Source organism: Poecilia reticulata, linkage group LG2 (assembly GCF_000633615.1).
Source record: "Poecilia reticulata strain Guanapo linkage group LG2, Guppy_female_1.0+MT, whole genome shotgun sequence".
Lineage (NCBI taxonomy): Eukaryota > Metazoa > Chordata > Actinopteri > Cyprinodontiformes > Poeciliidae > Poecilia > Poecilia reticulata.
In genome coordinates this window covers 4,061,356-4,084,167 of record NC_024332.1, presented here as the reverse complement: position 1 = coordinate 4,084,167, position 22,812 = coordinate 4,061,356, and the positions used below count along the sequence as shown (strand labels likewise).

The window sequence follows — 22,812 nt, the reverse complement described above, 5'->3', positions numbered from 1 at the left end:
GGCCTTAAGGCTCAACCACCCAAAGAGAAATACGTTCCTTTGGGAACCTTTTCTTTTGGTCTTGATCAACAAGGCACAAGAACACACCAAAGTACCCCTACTAAGGTATACCAAGGTTTAAAAAGGTACAGCTTCAATAAAACAAGTTTTAAACAAGTTTATTGAAACTTGTTTATTGAAACAATAAACAAGTTGTTTCAATAAACAACTTGTTTATTCACGTCATGCAGACACGTCTTTGACACGTCTTTGCATGGCAAAGACGTTTTCTTTGACATGCAAGAGAAAATGTCAAAGGTTTTTGAGCAGTACAGATACTTCAAATACATTGAAAGTGTGCAAAGCCCACTTGTCTCTATAATTAGGGTCGTCTTACAGACTGTTACCTCAACAGAGGTAACCGGGCATTATGAGCCCCCGATCCTTCCCCAATCAATCATTTGATGCGGAATTTGATATGTGATCTTACATTTCAAAGTTGCTACGTCAAGGGGTGAGAGGCCGTGTCGGCTGTCCTCTAAGCTCTTAATCCGAAGCATTCTGGATGACTGATCGGCAGTGTGGGCAGTGAGGATGGAGAAGGGAGTGGGAGGGTGGTGGAAAAGTCTTGGCTGTCCTCATTAATCCACATTCTGTAAAACACAAGCCAGTCTCTATTTTTCCCTTAGAACCTTCCCGTAAGAACTTCATATGGAGATAGGGGGTGGGGGGTCAAGTGATGGAGGCACTTCAGTTCATGACCTTATGTTATAAAATCCTTGCTGTTCTTCTGATGATAGACACTGAGATGGATCCAATATCAAGTTGAACTTGGTGCCCATATCACCCTCCTGTTATGCAATGTATCTCCCACCCCCACTGCCCATCTCCTTTTTCTTTCAACCACATCCCTCCCCCTCCCACAGACTGCTTCTCCTTTACACCAGACTGCCAAGTGCACCATCTGAGGCGGTGAGACGCCCCTAAGCTCACTGGAGGTGTCGTACCTCTGGAAGGAGGCAGGCTGTGCTTCTCAAGCTGTGATGAAAAACGATGCAGCTGCAAACTAAGTGGCACCGAGCTTGAGCAGAAATTGACTATCCCAGAGCATCTTTTCAAAGCCCCTCTGACACAACACACGGCTTTGGTTCTCTCCGCCTCTCTCCTCTTTGAATCTCACGCTAATCCTCCCATCATCTGAAAAGGGAGATGCATCTATGCCAAGGCATCCATATGGACGTAAACCACCCCCGTTTATCCACACACACACACAAAAATCATCAGAGTCACACGTGGGAAGCTGGCTGCACTATGATGTTGCAAACCAAAACAAGTTGGGTATGTGTGCGTGAACGTGCCGAGCCACGTGCGCAAAGGGACCGGCCCACTTCCGCGGCGACTGAGCAGAGAGGGAATCCAATACGGCTAATTGACAGGCTGAGCCGTTTATGTAACCGCCGGGTCTGTCGGCTTGAAGCTGCCGCTGTCCGCTTCGTCTCTGGTCTCCATGACACCCTCCGCTTCCTCTGCCCACACGCACTGCTTCCTCTCCATCCCGTCGCTGACGCCCAAATGAACAATTCCCATCAGTATGAAGAGTCTCGGTTTGCAAGGTGCGCTCCAGGCGTCTTTTACATCTGTCGCCGTGGCGACGGTGTGACTGGGACCACAAGTACATCATGCCTCAACACCTGCACATCCACTTTTAAAGCAGCTTGACACTTGTCCGGAAACAAACAGACACAATGGACCCTTTTCTACACAATCAGTGCATATATTGATTCAGAAGAAAAGAAAAGAGGCACAGCTGTAAACACAGATGATAACAAGTGGATGAGTCGATGCAAAGGCTTAACGCACATAAAAATTTGGTTATAAAAACAGCTTTTTCTAAGTTTGATTACATGTTCAAAACATCACACCCGGTCATGAAGTGCGTCTACTCCACTCGATTTCAGAGATGTAAACAAGCGATCCTAGTGTACAGTACAATTTGTCCCAGACTTACAGTACAGGAAGCTGATCTGGAGACCCATAGTGAATTATTAAAGCACGTCTGACTGTGCAAACCTACATACAGTACGTTTACATGAGAAATGACATCAACAACAAAAAAACCCAACTTGCTGTTTGTATCAGGGCAGACATTAAAGTACAGAACAAAAATATGAAAGAGTTTCAATAGAAATATGAAATAGTTTCAGTAATTCATGTTTATGTTCTCATTCTGTCACATACGGTGTCTCTCAAAAGTGTACACAACGCTGTTGAATTTCTGTGTATTTCAAACATTTTCAATTTATGATGTGTTATATATCCTGAACAGTTAAAGGGGGACAAATCTAATGAAGGGAAACGTATATAAAAAATAAAAGCTGAAATAGCCTCGGTGGATAAATGTGCACCTTCTTGAAGCAGCTTTTGTGTTCTAGGAGTTGTAGAAAAGATGTTTCTGACATTTTCAACCTTTTAGCTGTTTTCAGAAACATCACAAAGGGTCAAAATGACATCAAAGTTTTAAGCATGAATCTAAACGTAAGGTTTGGCACAAAAAAACTCAAGCACATCACCAGAGAAAAACACCATACTAGCAGTTTGGAATAACTGAACCAGAGTCCAGATGTATGTAGCATAATTTGATATATTTAGAATCTGAAACTGAATCAAAATTTGCTTCTACAAAGTTTTAATATTTTCAGAGTGTGCACAACTTATGCAACCTGGTGGAAAAAAATATTAGTTTTTGTATTTTCCCTTTACCAGATTTGTTTTGCCAGTTAAATTGAGTAGGATCAATTTGAAGTTTGTGTGCATAGTTATAAAATGATTTCTAATGGTTTAATTTTTTTTGTCACACTGTTGAGAGACACTGCCATTAATAATAATAAAAAGTCTTATGCTGATGTTGACTTTGAAGGGTTAGAAGATGACTGTTAAAAAAAATACACAATAGTATGTTTTCAGAATTTATAGGAATTTAAGTGTGAATTTTTAAGAGAGAAAGTGGAACATTCTCACAAATGTATGCAATATAATTTAACAGGAAAACATTCTTCATTCATTATTCATTATTACTTCAGCAAAGTATAAAAAACTATAAAATTTTTTGAGATTAGCTTGAGATGAACTTAGCTTCAATTTTTGCACTGTTCACGCAACATTAGTTTTTTTTCTTTTTTTTCAAATTTCAATTGAAATTTTTGTAAAAACCATAAAACTGAAAATAAAAGAACCAAATCTCTTCAAATATTTTAGCTCCAGAGAATATCTTATAAAAAAAACATTTTAAAGTTTACTCTTGAGGATTGTAAACTGTGCAAACTTCACTCTTGGAAATTTAATGCTAATAATTATAGGCATGTTCAAGCTGTAACTTTATTCCTTCCCTTCGCCCCCTTCATCTTTACAATTACTATTTTAAGTCTCCTTATTTACCTGATATCACTGAAACACCGAACAATACAGGCAAACATCTCAAAAAGAAACAATCATAACAAAAAAAACTTAAACATTTGGTGAAGACATTAAAAAATATTGTATAGTTATTTTTTTTGTTCTTTGAAGCAGCAGCAGTTTTTTAAAAACTAATTTAAACGAGGTTTGCAGAGACCTTCAAAGAAGACATACTCTATTACGACATATCCTTTTAGCGGCTTTTCAATTTGAAATATTGACCTGTTTGACTAATTGTTCATTTTAATCTAGTGAATAATCAGGAAAGCATTTCAGCCATCCTTGTTTTCATTTTTAATCAATATGACTACATAGCCCAGCTTATGTTCTATTAATTATTGCTTACAACAGTTGAAACAAATGTGCTAAAGTTTCTACTCTGGAGAAGCCCACTAAAAGATTGTCTTTTAGTGGGCGTTTCTGAAGAAATATTGCAAACGCAACACTAACGCAAACTAGTGCATGTTTCAGTCAGATCGGTTGTCGTTCAGGTGTTCGCAGCAAGCTTAAGAGCTCGGCGGCAAAAGTGGCATTTAGTGGACGCAACTCCACTTGGTTTGGATGAGAAATTTAAGAAATCTCCAGATAAATCATCTGACATCACATGTCTGACTCATGGAGTCATTTCAGCAGACATGCTAACACTCTCTGAGTCTCTCATAGAGAGTATAGTGTAGCTGAGGACTGTGTGTTGCTGCCAAACAAAGGGAACGTCTCTAGGGGTTGTTGTTGTTGTTACATGGTCCTCAAGTACAGTGACTGAACTGTAAAATTAGATGAAAACGTTTAATAGCAAGTACGGAGACAAAAACGGTTAAGATTCAGGAGTGTGTGCTGTTTTTGTATGGAAAAGTCCAGCTCTGGTGGGCAGGAACAGGAACCGTGGCTGATCTGAACGGCCAATCAAGTTTTATCCCAGTTAGGGTCAGACGCTCTGATAATTCTTACAAACTGTTGACTCCGAAGTTTCTTTGGTAAATTATAACATTTCTCCTTTAACGTTTTTTGAAATAAAGTCTTCTGTTGTGATCAGCTGTTCTGTTTCGGCACACTTGATTGGCTGAGCCAGCGTACAGCGCCACGAAGCGTTCGTTATCGTCATGTCTTCTTTTCTGGGAGGAGTTCTACGATTTGCTGCTTCGGCGTCCCGCTGAGAGGCAGCACGGGGCTGTAGGTCAGCGCCGAGCCGTTGGTGGAGAGGTGCTGGAAGGCCATAGACGACTTCTCGGCGGGGGTGCAAAGGCGATGGAAGCGCTAAGGAGTGGGGAAAAGTTCTGGTTAGAAAGATACAAATTCCATCTTTCCTGTGAAGTTTTGAGTCGCCGTCGAGAAAAGTCACCTGCGGCAGGGTTCCTGGAGTGGTGACCAACGCATACACGGCCCAGATGGGGAGCAGGGAGACCGAGGAGAGGGTCAGGATCCAGCCGAGCGTGGTGGCCCAGACCGGAGCCACCAGTCCTTTCCCCAGGCTCAGCGGAGACCAACGCACCAGGGAGAAAATAAAGGTAGCCTGAAAGAAGATGGAGGGACACGACTCTGATGAATTGTTGAAGAAAGGGTTAAAAGATAAGAACTAAAAATGTAAAATTACATCAAATAACATCAATATGTGGCTCTTGCGTGTAGCAAAAAAAAAAAAGCTGTGGATATTTTTTAATTTTTTAGATGCATCTTAATGCAAACTATTCCACGCCCATGCGAGGAAACAAAAAATGTTTCTCAAGCACTTTAACTTGTGCTTTGTTTTCTGGTTAGAATCAATAAATGTCAAGCTAGTATGCTAAGCTACATCTAACAGCTGATAAAAGTTTTAAAAAGGCATTACTGTTGTAATCTGGTGGAAAAACACAGCAGAAGTCGTAAATATGCCCTGCAGCTAAAACGGTTTAACATTATGCTAACAGCTAATGCTAGTTTTGATCTCTTCATGGTGGATAGAGTAGCATCTGGGAAGTTAATTAGGTATGAACTGTACTTCTATAATGTACAATGTCATAAAAATATGCATTCATTTAAAAAATATTTAAAAAAAATAAAAATCTGTGGCGCCCCCCCAACAAATTGACGCCCTGGACTACTGCCCCTGTAAGCACTTTCTAAAGTCTGGCTCAGCTTGCAGCCTGCGAAGACACATAATGGGAAAAAAATTTAACAACTAAACTTTGTTCATTGTGGATTGTCAGAGAACAATTCAGTTATGTGGAAGGTAAATAACTGTATGACTCTTGTAGAAAGATTGTGGAACATGCTCAAAGTGGAATAAAGACTTATTGGAGTCGTTCAGTAAAGGCTGAAGGACGCCCGTACCTGTCCTTGGTAATGTGCTAAAAAACCTTCCATGATGCAGTTGGACAATGAGATCACGCTCAATCTCCAGACAAACCTCCAACAACAACAGATGGATTCCTTCGTTGGAATGCAAAGCAGCGCTGCTCCTCAGCCGCTTCCACAACAACAGACGGCAGCAGTCAGGCGGGATTTTTCCCATTTTTACAAGTCTGCGCCCAACTACCTTGAATAATGACTTTTTTTCCCCCCTGACAGCAACTACTGGAGGAATGTTGTAAACTTGGCACTGATCTGCGATGCAGTGGAGGCCGTCCAGATAACGGAGAACCGTATGGAAACGGGTCAACCTGGCTTCAAGCAGGGTGTTAATGTCCAAATTCAAACGTTTTCCAGTCTTTAATTTCAATTAATTTCCCCATTTTAAGTAGAAATACTAAAGAAGACTGAATTTATTGAAGATATTTTTGGAGAGGCAAAACTTTAAATACCTAACCTATGACTAGATGAATGTTTGGACACAGACTGACAATGGAGTGTTTTGATGGGAGAAATGGTTGACTGGATGGTTCAATGAATGTATGGATAAATGTTTGAATGGATGATTGGACTGATGGACATAAGGAGGAGTGTTTAAAAGATGGAAAAATTATATATTTTGCACAGCCAGATGAGAAATAGAGTCTGGTAATGCACAAAGCTTTCCATTCCCCCAGTTTTCCAGGCTGGAAATCTATAAAAATGAAATTGGAAAGACGAGGAATACTGCTCAAGCCACAAATAAGCCACAAATTGTTGCTGTTGCATACCTTATTTCAGCCTCCTCATCATAATTTTCTGCATAAAGAGAGTTTTTCCTTTTTTGTCTACCACATAGAGGTCCAGATATTTTGGTGGACCTTCAAGGTTCTGACTGAGGTTTTTGGTCCGGTTTGCCAACAGGCAGAGGTTACTCACAGTGCACACGGCCGGAGTCAGGTACTTCCAGCACAGCTGGAAGACAGGCAGGGGGCTGTAGCCCGTCATATCTCTGATGTTGCCACTGAAACGCTCGGCTCCTGACGAACAAGAACAAGGTAACGACAAAAAGAGTTTAGATTCTGCTGTCTTATGTGGCGGCAGAGAAAGTAAGAAAAAGACATGAGGAAAAAAAAGAGTTTATTCTGCAGTTGAACCTTTTTATTCTTGCTATGGTGTCACCTGTTCAAACCAATGCACTCCTTGACTATATGTTAAGTAGAGTAATTAAAAACAGTAGATTCCCACAGCTGTAAACGAGCTGAGAGTCCTGACCGCTGTGTTACCCAAAAACTGCCGACTCAACTGCTGGGAGAGCGATAAAACCTGTCTGGCTTCGTACCCAAACAGAAAAACACAACGTGAACCGATTCGGCCTTTTTCTGATCCCCCGCAACAACAATTCATCGCTTTCCTCCAACAGCTGTAAAGTTAAATGCTGAACATTAACTGGGCTGAGCTAATTGTGAACATACAACTTCCTCCCATCTCTCGTTTAAGTCGACGGCGTCTCGTGCCGCTTTAGCAGGCCAATTTCTGCCCGAGATAGAGGCTCTCTGAGCCGCTGGCTTGAGCCTGAGAGGAGCCCAGGGGCAGATTTAGGACCCGGAGGAGACAGACAGACGGGGGGATCTGGCCAGGAGCCAGCCTCCTGACAGCAGAGGAAGACTGCAGCCAGATTAATACACCGACTCCTGACTGGAAGTGGAATGTAGGAGGAGGAGAGGAGGTGGACAGCTTCTATCAGAGCCGACCACATTCATCAATGAAAGCATTTTAATCTAATTCTGACAGAAATTTAACTGGGACGGGGGAAAATTTATAAAAGTTAAATAAGAGAGGAATAGATGCATTAAATAAGATAAGAAAAAAATGAAGTGGAGGAGGAAAAACAGCTCAGTATGGAAAAAAGTTATTAAATAAATGACTCCTTATTTATAGAGCACTGCGGTTGTATTTACACCCCTGAGATTTTAAGGGACACAACACAAAGGAGCAGATGAAGGAAAATGACACAGTTTTCAACATTATGAAAACCTGAAAAGTGTAGTGTACACATGGAGGATAAATATTTTGGATGCGAGTCTGCAGCTTTGCATGTTTAGACACTCAGTTTCTGCAGGTTTCACCAACTCAAACTTGAGGTTTTTTGAAATTTTACATCTACATCATGACAGAAATTTACAAAAAAATCAGCATATTTTAAATAGAAGCAGTGCTCAGCTTTTTTGCACATAATGAACGTAGCATCAAAGGGTTGGCAACAGAAACGAGCTAGAGGCACAGACGGATGTCATCCAGTCATCTGGCGATAAATCTAAACTTACCCGTCATAGATGCAAAAATGCTAGCTAGCTAGCAAGTGTATGCTAGCAGCTAGTTAGCGTTAGCCTCAACAGAAACAGAAAACAATGAAGATGTTTCAAACTTTGGCCAGATATAAAAGTTCCACGAAAAAAATTAACTACACAGAATAGAGTTGAAATAGCCCCAAAATTTAAGATTAAAATTTTAAAGGCCAACTCACTTTTTTTAAATATGTAAGACATTTTGACGCCTTAATTTTAGATACATGAATTCAAGACTTTTTTAGCAAAAACCCTGACCCTAGCATTTTTACCCAAGTTCAGCTACAGAGTTTTTCAAGAATTCCCAATAGAAGTCTTGGACTTTGACTAGGACACCAGCACTTCATAGCATTTCTGGCTGTATTTTAAATTTTTTTCCTGTCTCTCACTCCATGATGCCGCCACCACCATGCTTCAGCATGAAAATGTTGTGTTCAGGGAGACATGGGGTAATTTTGCATCATACAATGTCGGCCAAAAAGGTAACATTGATACCCTCACSGACTTCTACGTGACTTGAATGTTACAAGTGGTGCAGAAGAGCTGGATTCATACCGTAGACCCAGCCGATGGCCAGAGACTGGAAGATGGAGAGAAGCAGCAAGCTGGCTCCACTGCAGGAGAAGTGGTCATAGATCTGGAACACATAGAGACCACCCTGTCCGAGGTGGAAACATATGGAGAGGACAGAGAGAAAAACAACAACAAGACTCCTTAGTTCCATGTCATGGAAAAAAACGACTCAGAAAAAGCCTGGGTGTCTTGTTTTTGTAGCTCTCATTTTACAGAAATCAGACTTTTTATAGAAAATGACTTTGCAGAGTCATCATGAATGAATTTCAATAAACTCATTGAGGTCACATGACACCGCAGTCGCATAAAACTCACCGGCGTGACCATGACCAGCCCAATCAGGAAGCACACGATGCACACAAACAGCAGCAGCAGTTCTCTGCGGTATCCGCGCCGGATCACGTGGGGGTACAGGTCCGTCACCGAAGTCATGAGAGCCTCCAGGCTCACAAACTGGATCCAGGAGGAGAGGAAAATGTTTGCGTGTGTGAGCTGACAGATACACACTCCGCTGACGTCACATTACAATACGAAAGAAGAGAGTGCCTACCTGCGTGTCGAGACCCAGCATGATGATCATGAGGAAGAAGCAGACGGCCCAGAGCTGAGGAACGGGCATCAAGGCGACGGCTCTCGGGTAGGCGATGAAGGCAAGACCGGGTCCTGTCACAACACACGATAGAAAGGCATCAACACAGCTGTTTTTATTATCACTGTTGCAATTTTAACCATTAATAGTAGAGATGTGCCGATCAGGTTTTTTCCTGCCGATACCGATCACATAATTATTTTTTTTTTTTATCATAAACACTACTGGTTACATTATGTGGAAAAAGGAACCATGAATTCACCTTAATTTAGACAAAAACTTGTTTTTAATAATTTTTTCCAAGAAGAAAACTAAACAAAACAGGCATTCTGCAAATTGCACTGCTATCTGTAATACTATCTTTAACTGACTGAAAACATATGAAGGCTCTGAAGAGGCTAAATAATGCAAAGAGCCAAAATAAAACCTCTCAACATTGCCAAAAAAATTCAAGTATAAAACTTAACATTCAAAGGCAAATACAGGATCCATTACAATAAACAATCCAGAGTTACTGAATGAAAATTTCCTGGTAGCATGGCGGCTAGCTGATTACTGCTAGTTCTGAGAGGCTGTTTCTGACTGAGCAGAGTAATTTTACAGAGCAGGGAGGACATCGATTATTTTTTTAGAGATTATCTGTCTCATGTTAGGACAGCGAAAGTTTTAATACGTATGTAACATTTATTTTTTTAAGTTAGATGCTGCAGCTTTAAGCAGGTTCGGTGTGAGAGTCACTACCAGGTGGAGCAGAAGCGGCGCTCCGTATGTGAAATATTACTACCTGTAGCGCGGAGCAGCGGTTCAACAGCGAGAGCAGAACCAGCGTCTTACATCGCAGCTCGAAGACTTAAATAATTTTGTGGGTTATTTGTTTAGCTTTCTGACCGTCATGCTAATCCGGGTGAGTGTTTGTAGCTGTGCGCTGCTTTACCTGCTATCTGATCCTCCATATGCCTTTTTTTACTGCAGTGAGCCTCGATGTAGCCAAACTCCGTCAAGTATGGCATTGTTTTTATGTTGTATTAGCTTCATTGTGTTGATGCATTTTGACGTGCTTCAATTTTCCGCTGCAACACGCAAACGTCCCCATTGACTCAGCGCGTTATAGTTCCACATCGCTAAGGATTTGTTGCTGCGCGTTTGCGCAGTGTGAAGGAAAGAGGAGACCAGCTGCACAGGCAGGCTGCGAAATGAGATGCAGGTGATCGGTTTGTGTGATCGGCAACGAGAGACTGTGATCGGCGATCATCGACCATGCACTTTTTCACGAAAATCGGCCGATTATGATCGGTGACCTATCAATCGGCACACCTCTAATTAATAGGTTTATAATGCTGTGTATATGTAGATTTTCTTCCCACTTGAAACACATCAGTCTTCTTAAACATCAGAAGGTAAATAAACCACACTTGAAATCATTAGGAAATTATGTCAGTTTTGCAAATGATGCTCCAAAGAATGTATTTATTGTTTTCAGTTTCAGCACAAGTCAACTTCCTAAACCTATTCTTAAATACTGATCGATATAAATAATATTTTTGGGATTTTAACCCTTAAAGTGTGAGTACTTTCACACAGCTCCGCTTTTTATCAACATTCTATAAATTACTAAAATCATTTCGATAAAAACATTTGATTATTGTTATTAAGCCCTTAAATGTATAATTAATTGTAAGAAATATTGACTTTATTTTTGCATTGTCAGATTAAAAAATAAATCCTCACAAATAACGTCCTAAAAAGAGAAAATCTCCCAAAATTTGCTACACATTAATATTTTGTTCAATATAAAACAAGTCAGTCCTTTCAAACTACATCACTTTGAAATATTCAAATATTATTTATATTTTAGGATTTTTAATCCTTTGAAATTCAGCACATTTCATTGCTTTTATGTATAAAAAAAAGAAAAAAAAACCTAAAACAAGCAAACAAAAAGGGTTAACTTTTGCTGCATGCTTTGAATGAAGTGTTAGTTATTTTTATTAAAATAAATACTGCATAAAAAAAAGAAGCATTAGTTTTTAAGAGTTCATTTTGCTTAATTCTGCCTATTTGGATTCAACTAAATAAGATGACGATGCAAAATGTCCGCAGAGATTCTTCAGAGTTCAAAAAGATCAGACGACGACATGTTAAAAGACTTGGTGCCTCTGAAAGCCGGCGTTCACCTGACTGAGCCACGGCGCCTATGTCAACGCCTTGCTCTTCAGCCATGAAGCCCAGAACCGAGAAGATGGCAAAACCGGCCAGGAAGCTGGTGCTGCTGTTCAGGAGGCACAGCATGAAGGAGTCCCTGGAAACAAACAAGGAACATGATGCAACGCCCCATGATTGAGCACAGAAAAAATTCAGTTTTGCAAAACAAGAGATGGATTTGGAGACTGTGGAGGCGCTCAGGGCTGAGTGTGTGTGTGTGTGTGTGGGAACGAGAGACTGTGGGAAACATGGCAGTGAGGGATTTTCTTTGAGGTGTGGCTGTGTCGGAGTGTTTTCTCTGCCCATTCCTGCCATTCCTTCTGGAAGCCATCTGACCGGTGGGAGCTAACATCTTACATTTCAGTGTGTGTATGTGCGTGAGCGTGTGTGTGTGTGAGTCTCACTTATAGCAGTCATTGTTGTATTTGTTGTAGCTGCCCAGGGCTGTGAGACTTCCCAAGCAGATTCCATAAGAGAAAAATATCTGGGTACCAGCATCCATCCATACCTAGAGAGTAAAAGAAGAAGAGGGAATGAAAGGATAGAATTAAATACAATTTCTTTGAAATCTGTACAATATGAGGGGTGTTTGTGCACCTGAGGGTCAGCCAGGCGGGTGATGTTGGGTTTGAGGTAGTAAATGATGCCCTGGGTGGCTCCAGGCAGCGTGGCGCCGCGCACCAGCAGCACAAACAGCATGATGTATGGGAAGGTGGCCGTCAGGTACACCACCTGAAAGACACGCAAACGCTACATAAACCCGTCTTTATTCACTTCTTCAGCTGGAATAGGTATAGAAAATTAAATTAAAGTATTCAATAGGACAAAAGCAAAACAACATTTTGAGAGGACTCCTGAGCAATGTGTGCTGAAAATAATGTGCTGGCTGAGTTCGGGTTTGGAGGCTGGTTCCCAGGCTTAATTGGAGTAGAAGATGATTGACCCAGTAATTAGAGAGCGTTGGGGTACTAGGTGTAATTGTGTCCGACTAAATGTGAGCGTTCCGGCTTGGCAGAGAAAACCAACAGCTTACAGAAAGCGTAAAGATGCCACAAAACATTCGTCACGGCTCACGCACTTCCTGGAAGATTTACTCTTATATTTTGAGTTATTGTTATGCTTCTGCCTTTTGCTTCAGTGTTTCTGTTTTCTGATGGTCTCACATTTTCCTCGTGGACGCAACACTTTTGTTAATTGAAAAAGTGTTTCTATCGCAGTTCTATGGACTACACTGATTTTGATAATTGACGTGTTTCGATTAGGTAAATTTATTTTCCGTTACTCCAATATGCACAAATTTATGGTCAACAGAAGTGCAGCTGGTGTGAATAAAAACCATGTGTTGTTTTATAAAGAAGATATAAATATCTGATTTCAAATGGATATACTTTGTTTCATAAGAGGCCGATAAATGAACAAACAGTTTGTACCGGGGTAGTGAACTGTGAATCCTTTCGGTTTTAACTCCGTTACATTTCAACTTCGGTGCAATCATTTAATGAACAAATGCATTTATGAGAGCTGTAAGTGCAAAACAATGTTATCAGATTACTGCTGACCTTTCCGGTGGACTTCACGCCCTTCCAGACACAAAAGTAGCAGACGAGCCAGACGACGGCCAGACACAGAGCCAGCTTCCAGCTGACCGGACCCAGCTCATCTAAAGATCCCGACAGGCGGAGCACTTCCCGTCTGGAACACACACACACACACACGCACGCACGCACGCGCGCGCACACACATACACACACGCACACACACGCACACACACGCACACGCACACACACACACACACACACACACACACGCACACAAACACATGCATGAAGATGACATTAATCCGACTATACCTGTAAACAGCATGCCGGCTTTTCTACACTTACTCCCAGAACTCCATGACCGGTGAGGTGGCATTCACAGGCAGGCTGCTCATGTTGGCAGTCTGGTTGTATTTATCGAACAAGAAGCACGCGTCTGCAAAAGTACCAACACGCCCACCTTTAAAATTTCTACAAAACCGCTTCACCGGCAGGTTGCGACGCCGTCACCGACCCGTGTTCCACGTGTTGTTGCAGTGCGACCACGGCAGCTCGGCCTGGAAGCTGTAGAACAGGTAGAAGAGGGCCCAGGCCAGGATGACGATGTAGTAGACGCAGCCGTGTAGGATCATCACCTGGCTGGCGTAGCCGAGACCTGCAGGGACACGACGGGAAGCTTACATCACTTCCAAGTCACTTGGGTTTCAGATGAAAGCATCTTTTTTTAAATTTTTTTTTTTTACTGCAGCTCTCAAGCTTGCAGCCCACACCCCGTGTATCTTCATTAAGAATGATGGATCTGATGGTCTTGAGTGGGTTTCGGACAGAAGGCTGTTTTGTCTGGATAAAGAGCTTGTTTGTTGAGTCTGCTAATGAAATTCAGTCCTTTAATCTGCTACTGAAAAGTGCGGACCAGAGAGAAACGCACGCGGACAAGAACAAATCTCTTTGTCCTGGGAATTGGCATAAGGCAAAGCAAAGTTTGCAATTTTCTCTCTGAGGTGCAAAAAGCACACAAAGGACAAAACAAACATATTTTTAAACAATAACCCAACACAAAATAGCTTGGATTTATGTTCTGTACAAATAAAAATCTGAAAGATCAGCATGCATTTGTATTTGTCTTTTCTCTAACACACAAAAACAGGGTCCAGTGTTCTAAAAGGTCTCTTTGTGTTTGAACTCTTCCGAATCTGTGCCTAAAGTCAAGGTTATCATCCTCTTCCCTCCCCTGTGTTTGCAAAGTGGAGCTAGACGTTCCCATACAGCCGAGGATTTATTTTTTTATCCCCCAATTTCCTGCTCAGATAAGTTTGTTTTATATCGTCTAGAGCTTCTGAGGGACCGATAGCCCAAAAGAAGAGAAGCTGCAGCAGCAAAATAAAATGCATGGAAGAGTTAAATGAGATTTTAAATCCATTTTAATAGCTTAAAAGGGATTTATTTGATTTCACTCTTGCGAGGGGCCGATATCCTGATTGACGGGATAGCAGAATATCAAACAAATCCAAAAAGAAACATAAAAAAATTGGTATTAGTAAGACTGCTGTAGCCCTGTGACAGACTGGCGACCTGTCCAGGGTGTACCCTGCCTCTCGCCAGAAACGATAGCTGGAGATAGGCACCAGCAACCCTCCCGACCCCACTAAGGGACAAGGGTGCAAGAAAATGGATGGATGGATGGATGGATGGAAGACTGCTGTACAAAAGTTACACAGATTGCTGTATTTGACCACAGTAACTGAAAGCTTAGTGGAAGGAAAAAGTGTGGTAGGAAAAGGTGCAAAAGCAAAACAGATAAATGCAGATGAGTTGACAGCTGTTATTGAAGCAACCTGACTGATCGCCTCCATGCTACGCTGCATTAATGCAGTAATTTATGCAACAACAAAAAAAAAACACTTTTCATTCCAAACACAAACAGTACATGCAAATAGATTACTGATGACTTAAAAATAAGATCACCTCCAAATAAGGGGCAAATGGTCCTCCAGGCGCTGACCCCTCCCAGGCTGGTGAACTGCCCCAGTGAGGTCTCCAGGAGGAACAGGGGGACGCCACACAGCACCAGGAACAGCAGGTAGGGGACAAAGAACACGCCTGCACACAAACAAGAGGTTACAGAGATCTGGAAAACAACAACAACAACAAAAACCCGGAAAATACAAAAGAAAAAAATCGTTTTTCTCTTCACCTCCTCCGTTTTTATAGCAGAGGTAGGGAAACCTCCAAACGTTGCCCAGCCCGATGATTTGCCCGGCCACCGCCAGGAGGAACTCGGCCTTGCTCGCCCACTGGCCCCGGGCCTGCAGGCCGTCTCCCAGGGCTTCTTTCCTCCTGGGGAGGCCGGCGTGGGGGAACTTTGTCAGCGGCTGGTCGGCCGGCTGCGAGAGAGGCTGGTCGGCCATCACCGGTTCTGGCAGGGACACACACACACCCCTGTGGCGGGAAGAAAACAAGACAAATAAGCAGGAGACGAGCACATCTTGCAGCTGAAGCAGTCAGAAGAAACATTTCGACACGTAAAGGAACAAGAAGAGCCAGAAGAACTCACATTGTAGCGACTGAGCAAGAGAAAGTAAAAGCCGGGAGGATTTCTTACTGTTGGTTCTGCTGCTTTTCTTATCTGAGCTGCGTGAGTCCCAAGGACAACTGCTGTGGGTGTGTGTCCTTTATCAGACGTCCGCAGGACATCAAATGCCTAAATTTGTCCGCTCCTCATGCACTACAAAGAATAAATGCTGCTTTTGTAAACGAAAATGTTTCAAGCATTGTGCTTAAGAATGTTAATTTTTGTTTAGAAAGTCTTCTATTTATGCATTTTACTCATATTTCAATCCTAAATTGAAGAAAAGCTATTTTTTTAAATAATATTTGCGACTCTTTCTGTTTATTATTGTGATACATTAGTATTATTAATGCTTCCATTGTTATCTTTTTCCGGTTTTCCATTTGCAATTTTTAGCTTACAGAATCTTGCCAAAATAATCATTGGCAAGACTGTGTTGAACCTTTTCACATTTTCACAATTCTACTTTATTTTATTCTGATTTTATACAGCAGACCAGAGGCGGAGGGAAAAGCATACATGGTTTACTTTTTTTTTTTTTTTTTTTTTAACACATAAGAATCTGGAAAGTGTGGTGTGCATTTGTATTCAGTCCCCTGTGAGTCAATACTTTTGTAGTTTTGTAGAAGCAGTTTTGGACGTTTGGAAACTAAGATATTTGCCAATTCTTCTGGGCAAAAGAGCTCAGTCAAATCAATGTTCAAGTATTGACAGATCTTCAATTGGAATTACGCCTATAGGACTTTGACTAGGCCATTTTATTAAATGGATATGCCTGGATCTAAACCACACCATTGCAGCTCTGGCAGTATGTTTAAGGTAGTAACTGCTATATTCACTGTACACAGGGGCGCAACTACATATTATTCAGGTGGATGCGAAAACATAAATCAGCGTTTTTACTGTGTTATGTTTGTTTTTACTCACTTTTTTAACAAAGGAGCAAGAGTTTAAGCTTTTTATTGCACGTTTTCATTCCCTTACATCACTGCTGACAGATTTTCTTTCAATAGCTTTCTTTGTAACAGAACTACTTTTTGCTACGTTTCTAACATAAAATGTGAAGAAGTTGAAGGGCTCTTCATGCTTTTGACACTTTATTTGATGTAAAGCCTCTCAAACTGCTTGTGGCACTTTTTATCTGTAAAGTCAAGTGTTTGTTGAAGGATGCTGGACTGAGAATCTGATTTTTGCGCAACTCCTTCATATATTCCGGTGACCTCAGTTCGTTTTTCATCCTCGTCACTCCGTTACGAATAACGCTGATGTAACAAGTCCAAACCACCTTTCATAACTCCAATTCCACTATCTACAGGACTGCGCTCAAATACACACAATAATGAGGTTGTGAGCGTTATTCGAGGTTCCTGCCACCTCTACAGTATGAAATCATAAGTAATACACGTCATGTAACGGTGTCGGTGCAGGAGTGAGCAGCAGAGGCGTGTTTAAGGCTCGAGATGCTCCTCCAAATCCCGCCTCACGCTATAGACAGCAGAGCCTCCACGTTAGTTTTCGCTCTGGAAGCGGTATGAAAAGACAAAATGTAGACAACTGGACATGACAGCGCCTACCTCTGCGTTTCCGATGGTTCTCCACACCTCGACCACCCCCCCGCGTGCGCGCTGAAATGGTCTATTCCGGGCATGGGCTTCAGCAGCGACTAGGAACCAAATTTACACTCTTGACTATGTTTAAGAGTCTATTCGAAAGACCGGCAATATAAACAGGTTACAAAATGAACCGCATGGCATCATGGGTATTGAGTGCTCTTTCCCCCCTACCCTCTCATTGTTTCAAAACTTCAGAGATGCCGCCCTTGACGACGACTTTGTCTCTAGTCTTTATTGTCTCTAGTCTTTCCTGCGCAGCAACTTGCCCTAGGGGATATTTTCCCTCTATGTTACTTGTTAATATGAGTCCTCCTTCCTGTTCTGTGTATAATCAGGCAGGAGTGTGATAAAACGAAAGCAAAACGCATAAAAGACGTATTTTGTGGCATAATAAACAAACAGGAGCGAGCAAAGGCTTCCCGAATAGCTACAGTGCGTTGTATGGAGAACCGAAACTGACATGATTAAAAACAAAAGCAGAAATATATAAAGGGTCCGATAAATTAATCAGTACACTAAAAACTACCAATTAATTAAAAAAGAGAAATATGCCTCATGTTTTTAATTTAATTTACCACATTTTTTCAGTTTAGTTCTAACAAATTATATATTAAAGTACACAATATAAATTGTACTGTTTTTAAAATGCTAATTTTTTTTCTATTTTAAAACTTTCATATATTTTTCAACACAAGTGTGTTTTATTTCCTTTTGTTCTTTTGACATTTTTTGTCACCCATTTTTATTTTACTGTGTGCATTTCTGGCTCATTATGCAAACGAGGAGGGACGGGGTCTTAATGCTTCAACTTCTGCCTATTGCTTGCTTAGCACTACACCAAATAGCTCAAATCAACAAAGATACGTACAATCAGTTTCAGGGAGCTGAAGCTTAGCTAGTATATTTGAAAAAAACACAAACAAAAAAACAATACTTTTTCATAATTTGGGAGACACTGAAGTTGGTTTTGGTTCTGCTCTACTTGAATTTTTGAGCAACACAGACTAAATGGCTCGGGTACAAAACTCAACAGACACCTCAGCAAAAACAGGTAAAACTTAAATGGTAAATTACTCAAACTATTGTGACCCTATGTGTAAAGGCAACCTAACTGGTTGTGCCTCTCTTGGTGACAAACATTGCTGTCAAGCTTTTGAAATTATTGGCAATAAGGGTTTCACTGTGGATAGAGTATTTTTTGTTTTCTGCCCCATTGGAAGGTTTTTCCAGCATCTTGGTTGGGCCTAATCCTGTAGAGCTGGTGTACTTCAGCTATAAGCATTTTAATGGACTGTGTCATTACCTGTGCCCAATCAGCAGAGCCTTTATAGCTTCAGTAACACAATGCAGTCTCTTGCCAACAGTCTGCTCTATGGACTTCATTCAGAAAATCACATTCCATTGCTTGAACATATTAGGCAACATTATTTGCGGCATAAATCACGGGCAAGAATAAAGGAGCTTGTACTGTAACCTGTGCGTACGAGCAGTCATGCATGTCAGGGCTCCAGTTTCGAGAAAAATACAGCAATCTCAAGAAAAGAGTAACCCATTTGTTTGTGCAATCTGAAATTAATTATAGTCTTCATGGTTTCTGAGAACCGTAACCTTGATAAACTATTAGCCCTTATGGCGCTTGCGACCAGGAAGTTCTGCTTTTTAAATCACTCTTCATTGTTAAAAGATTGGATTTAAGTCAGGTGGCTGACTTAAATCCACTTTATCAATCCATAAACACGGAAAGCATGACACTGCTCCGATAATCTTGCTAATATTGACTGTAAGAGCTGTTGGTTCTTACAGCACTCATAATTTATGTGTTTAGATTGTTTTGCAGTGCAATAGAAGATGTTACACTTTCCAAGTCTGTCTCCAACCCAACACAAACTATTTTTATCCAAAAGAGTTTGCACTATGGAGAACTCAGCCACACTCATGTGGATTAATAGACACCCTTCAACTTATTTGTAATAATTGTATAATATTAAACGCAGCATTTGAAAAATTTTACTTTGTTTTTGCTCATGCAAAATGGGTAAAGTCACCATGCAAATAAACACCATGTATCACATACTGAATAGGGACATCAGTTGTGACATGAACACCACCACTTGAAAAGTTAAGGAAGTAATTAAAACCAAAAGTTAAAACATTTCTGTCTGCTTGCAGGTTATCTTTATGGTTATGGTGATACTTGTTAAAGATAAGCTGAATGTTGCTAAAACTGTCACATTGTACAAGCAAAGGTGGTCAATAAAACCAGGATGTCCGATCTTAAACTCATATTTTGATCCACATTTTAAAGAGGCAGACAATTTACAGGCAGAAGAACAAAAATATAAATTCTTCTACACACAAAACTTTAAGATGTGAAAGAACCTCAAAATAGCCAAATGTGAAGCTGTATTCCCCCCACAAAAAATCTAACTTCACAGCAAAAAACTTCAACACTAAAGCCCTAAATTGAGCTAAAGAAAACAGACTTTTGCACTGTGGAAAGAAACTTCCACGTACTGCTCAAGTCTGCAATTAACTAGCAATACAAATGTATGTCAGATTATTTCAGGATTGTTCATTAGTTGGAATCTTTGCACAAAGGAAGCCAAGATGTTAAAGGTCAAGAGCCAGGAAGCGGTAAAACGTCTCAACAATACATGAATTCCTCAACTACAAGTGTGCTCTCCACATGCAGCCTCTCCACACACAAATGCCTAAATTCCCGGGGGTTAAATAACCCCTTGGCACCACGAGTCCTTTAATACAGCCTCTGTTGTTCTGCCTTGACAAGCCTCTGTAAAGGCCCCGCCATGGCCTGTAACTCAGACAAAATGCAGCCATGCACACTTTGGAAGTGCTTTATGGATAGTTTTATAGGTGCGTTGTGCTAAGGATATTGGGTCACTGTTATACAGTCAGAGGTGTTGAGAAACTCTGTTGCTCTTCGCAATCTGCCGCTTTGTAAAAAAGGAAGCGTTGTTACTTCCGGGTTTAGAGAGTGATGCAGAATAAGTCACGTTCATGTAAGAGACATTGAGCATACGCATGACCACAGCCTCATTTAGACTGCAATGTATTTTTTCCCCTGTTTTGCAATAGTTGCGGTTGTTAATCTGTTCTGACTTGATCGTTTCTTTGGGATTTTGATTTTCACCTTGCCGAAAAACCCAAGAATAATCACTGAAAACTGAAATATGATGCCTTTGGAAGAGAAAACGGTCCCACTGTACCAGAGCCTCCACCATACATTATAGTGTGCGTGTTAAGCACTGCTGCTTGTTTGAGTGTCATAGGAGGAAACATTGCCATGGTTCCATGTCTACCGGATGTGTGCTGCTGCAACAGAATTGATGCAATATTTCAGCAACGTCCCAATAATAACACTGTTAATCTCACACTACATTAAAAGATAAATATTCACTCATCTCAGCAGATTGGATCCTGAAAGTGAAACTTAAGACTTGACTTTGTTTTTGAATGCTCAAGCTAAAATTTATCTGGCAGCTTTGAGGCACTTTTTGCATTAACCTTTCATTCCCAGACATTTAGTTGACTCCTAAATATTAACAAGGACTAAAAGGAGATGGTTACATAACGGCAAAATCAAGATACACAGCCTTAATATGAGAATACTGAATTCCACACCATTTATCCCAGTAGTGAGGTACTGTTCAAATCAGAAGAGGATCCACATGCATAAATTAAATAATATAGATAAAAAAAGGTATATTTTAGTTGTGATTGAGCAATATAAAAGTGTGTGTATGAGGTCAGAGAATGGTTTGAAAGGCAGGTGTCAAGTTTGCTGTGTCTTCTGGTTTAGCAGCTACAGACAAGATACCCAACACCTTCCATCTGGCTCACTGTGACCCAATCAGGCCGCCAGCTGCAAGCTAACAAGGCCCATGCAAACACACTCTCTGCAACAGATTACTATGGCCAAACATTACAGGGAACAGGAAATTACATGGATGTGGCGCAAGCGAGCATGCAAAGTGAGTTCAGGCTCAAATAAAGGTGAGATTATTTTAGAATGGTGACCATTACTGAGATATGAATGGTGTCTACATCCCTTCAGCTGCAAGAAGAGTATTTTTTTTATTTCAAATAAAATCTTTCAGTACTTTTCTTTGAATATTTCACTCATGTTAATATTAATTATGCATATTAAGTAAAAGTTGCTGATTCACGATGAAAACGCAGCTGTTGGGAGTGTTTGCTCCCAGCTATTGTTCAGCATGAATATCTGTTTGTTCAGGAATTGTACAACTTGAAAACAAAAGATTAAACTCTTACTGAGAGCAATAGTTGAGACACTCACCTACTTCCTTTGCTGACATTAAGCTAAATCTATTTGTATACATGCAGAAGATTTATTGTTGGATAGCTTCTCTAAACTTTAAGATTTAATCATTTGCTTTCGAAATAAAATCCTTATACTGCCATCTTTTAATGATCTGAACCGAGCACAAAGAAAAAAATCCACACCACACTAACGTTAACAAGATTATTTAATCAAACTCTTATTTACAATTCCTGGTGTGGTTAGCTTAAGAGCTCTAATTCCTTGGACTTTCCTGTGTCTGCATCTCAAATCCTCAATAGGTAAACATTTTAGCAGCTTACACACAAGCCATTTATAGAAATACTCCATAGTATCCATTTGTAGCGGTTGTTGTGATGTGTCAAAGGAATATGAACTTTAAAAAAAGGTTAAACATGGAGTGTCTTACCTGCTGTAGACAATTCCTATGTTCTTAATTTGGAATAAATCCAGTTTATTTCAGGGTAAAGCTAATGGTTGCCATCTCAAACTTATCTTAGTAGTTACTGCAAACACTATCTTATAAACTTTTGGCATGTTTTTGGCAGCAACAACATTAAAGTTGATTGATTTCTGAGGTTGGAGGCGGTGTGCCACAAATAATCTTCCTGTGTGAAACACATAGTAGGAACATATAAAACATTTCTGAGCAGAGTGGCCATCTGATACAGCAAGAAAGTAATATGAAAAGAAATTTGAGAGTGCAAACAATGACAATTTGAAAGTTTATAAAACATGATATTATGATACATTATATCAACCACTGACTGCTTTACAGTCCCAAACATTAGAGAGTAATAGTAGGGGATTTAAATTAAGTACAAAGATCATTCTGACAAGAGATAAAATCTGGCTTAAAGTAAGCAGACAATTAGCTTAGCTTGATTTAAGCCATAACATTTCCCCTTATTACAATTTCTTCACAGAAAAGACACAGAAACTAGTCAACTAAACAAGGTTAAGAGAGTGAGTATAGTATGTACATATTTCAGCTAACATCTTTATCCTTATTGCTGAAACTAATCAAAGTAATGGATTAGAAATTAAAAATCTTGAGTCTAAAGCATTCTAGGAAAAAATGCGAAGACAGATGCATAAGTGGAAGCAAATAATTTGATTGAAATGAGATAAAGCCACTTGGAGACGATGAAACACCAGTTCCAAGCTGAAATTTGACAGACTATCTCTTGTCCTCCTGTTGAACTTACCTCTGTTTGTGGATTCTCGCTAAACCCTCGAGATGGTGCCTTAATGAGCCGGATTAATTGAAACCCTGCTCATCCTGATCATTTTACAGAGAAGTGGGTCCGACCCCGTCTCTCT

At 40.6% G+C, this 22,812-nt stretch overlaps 1 protein-coding gene across 3 annotated transcripts; it reads right to left on the bottom strand.

Annotated features, from left to right (window-relative positions):
- Positions 1 to 1,727: 1,727 nt before the first annotated feature.
- LOC103475771 (sodium- and chloride-dependent GABA transporter 2-like) lies at positions 1,728 to 22,757 on the bottom strand. 3 transcript variants are annotated; one of them, XM_017302568.1, is made up of 15 exons: positions 22,698 to 22,757; positions 15,181 to 15,425; positions 14,952 to 15,086; positions 13,501 to 13,641; positions 13,332 to 13,422; positions 13,008 to 13,140; positions 12,046 to 12,180; positions 11,853 to 11,956; positions 11,421 to 11,545; positions 9,208 to 9,320; positions 8,973 to 9,110; positions 8,640 to 8,742; positions 6,676 to 6,776; positions 4,772 to 4,942; positions 1,728 to 4,686 (listed from the first exon to the last, which is right to left on the bottom strand). In XM_017302568.1, exons 2-15 carry the CDS (start codon positions 15,392 to 15,394, stop codon positions 4,531 to 4,533), a joined length of 1,860 nt encoding a protein of 619 aa, XP_017158057.1. In that variant the 5' UTR covers positions 15,395 to 15,425; positions 22,698 to 22,757; the 3' UTR covers positions 1,728 to 4,530. The 3 variants fall into 3 exon arrangements, with proteins under 3 accessions (XP_017158057.1, XP_008425859.1, XP_017158055.1); XM_008427637.2 differs by lacking the exon at positions 22,698 to 22,757 and adding an exon at positions 17,130 to 17,305; XM_017302566.1 differs by lacking the exon at positions 22,698 to 22,757 and adding an exon at positions 15,541 to 15,778.
- Between the last annotated feature and the right edge of the window lie 55 nt (positions 22,758 to 22,812).

What these genes read in the sequence shown, in the direction of transcription:
- LOC103475771 (XM_008427637.2), bottom strand. Translation starts at nt 17,203, where the DNA reads ATGCCCGGAATAGACCATTTCAGCGCGCACGCGGGGGGGTGGTCGAGG. An exon ending in CTGCTATAAAAACGGAGGAG is followed by an intron (nt 15,087 to 15,180) that starts GTGAAGAGAAAA and finishes GTTTGTGTGCAG; the next exon opens with GCGTGTTCTTTGTCCCCTAC. An exon ending in CATTTGCCCCTTATTTGGAG is followed by an intron (nt 13,642 to 14,951) that starts GTGATCTTATTT and finishes GTGTCCCTGCAG; the next exon opens with GTCTCGGCTACGCCAGCCAG.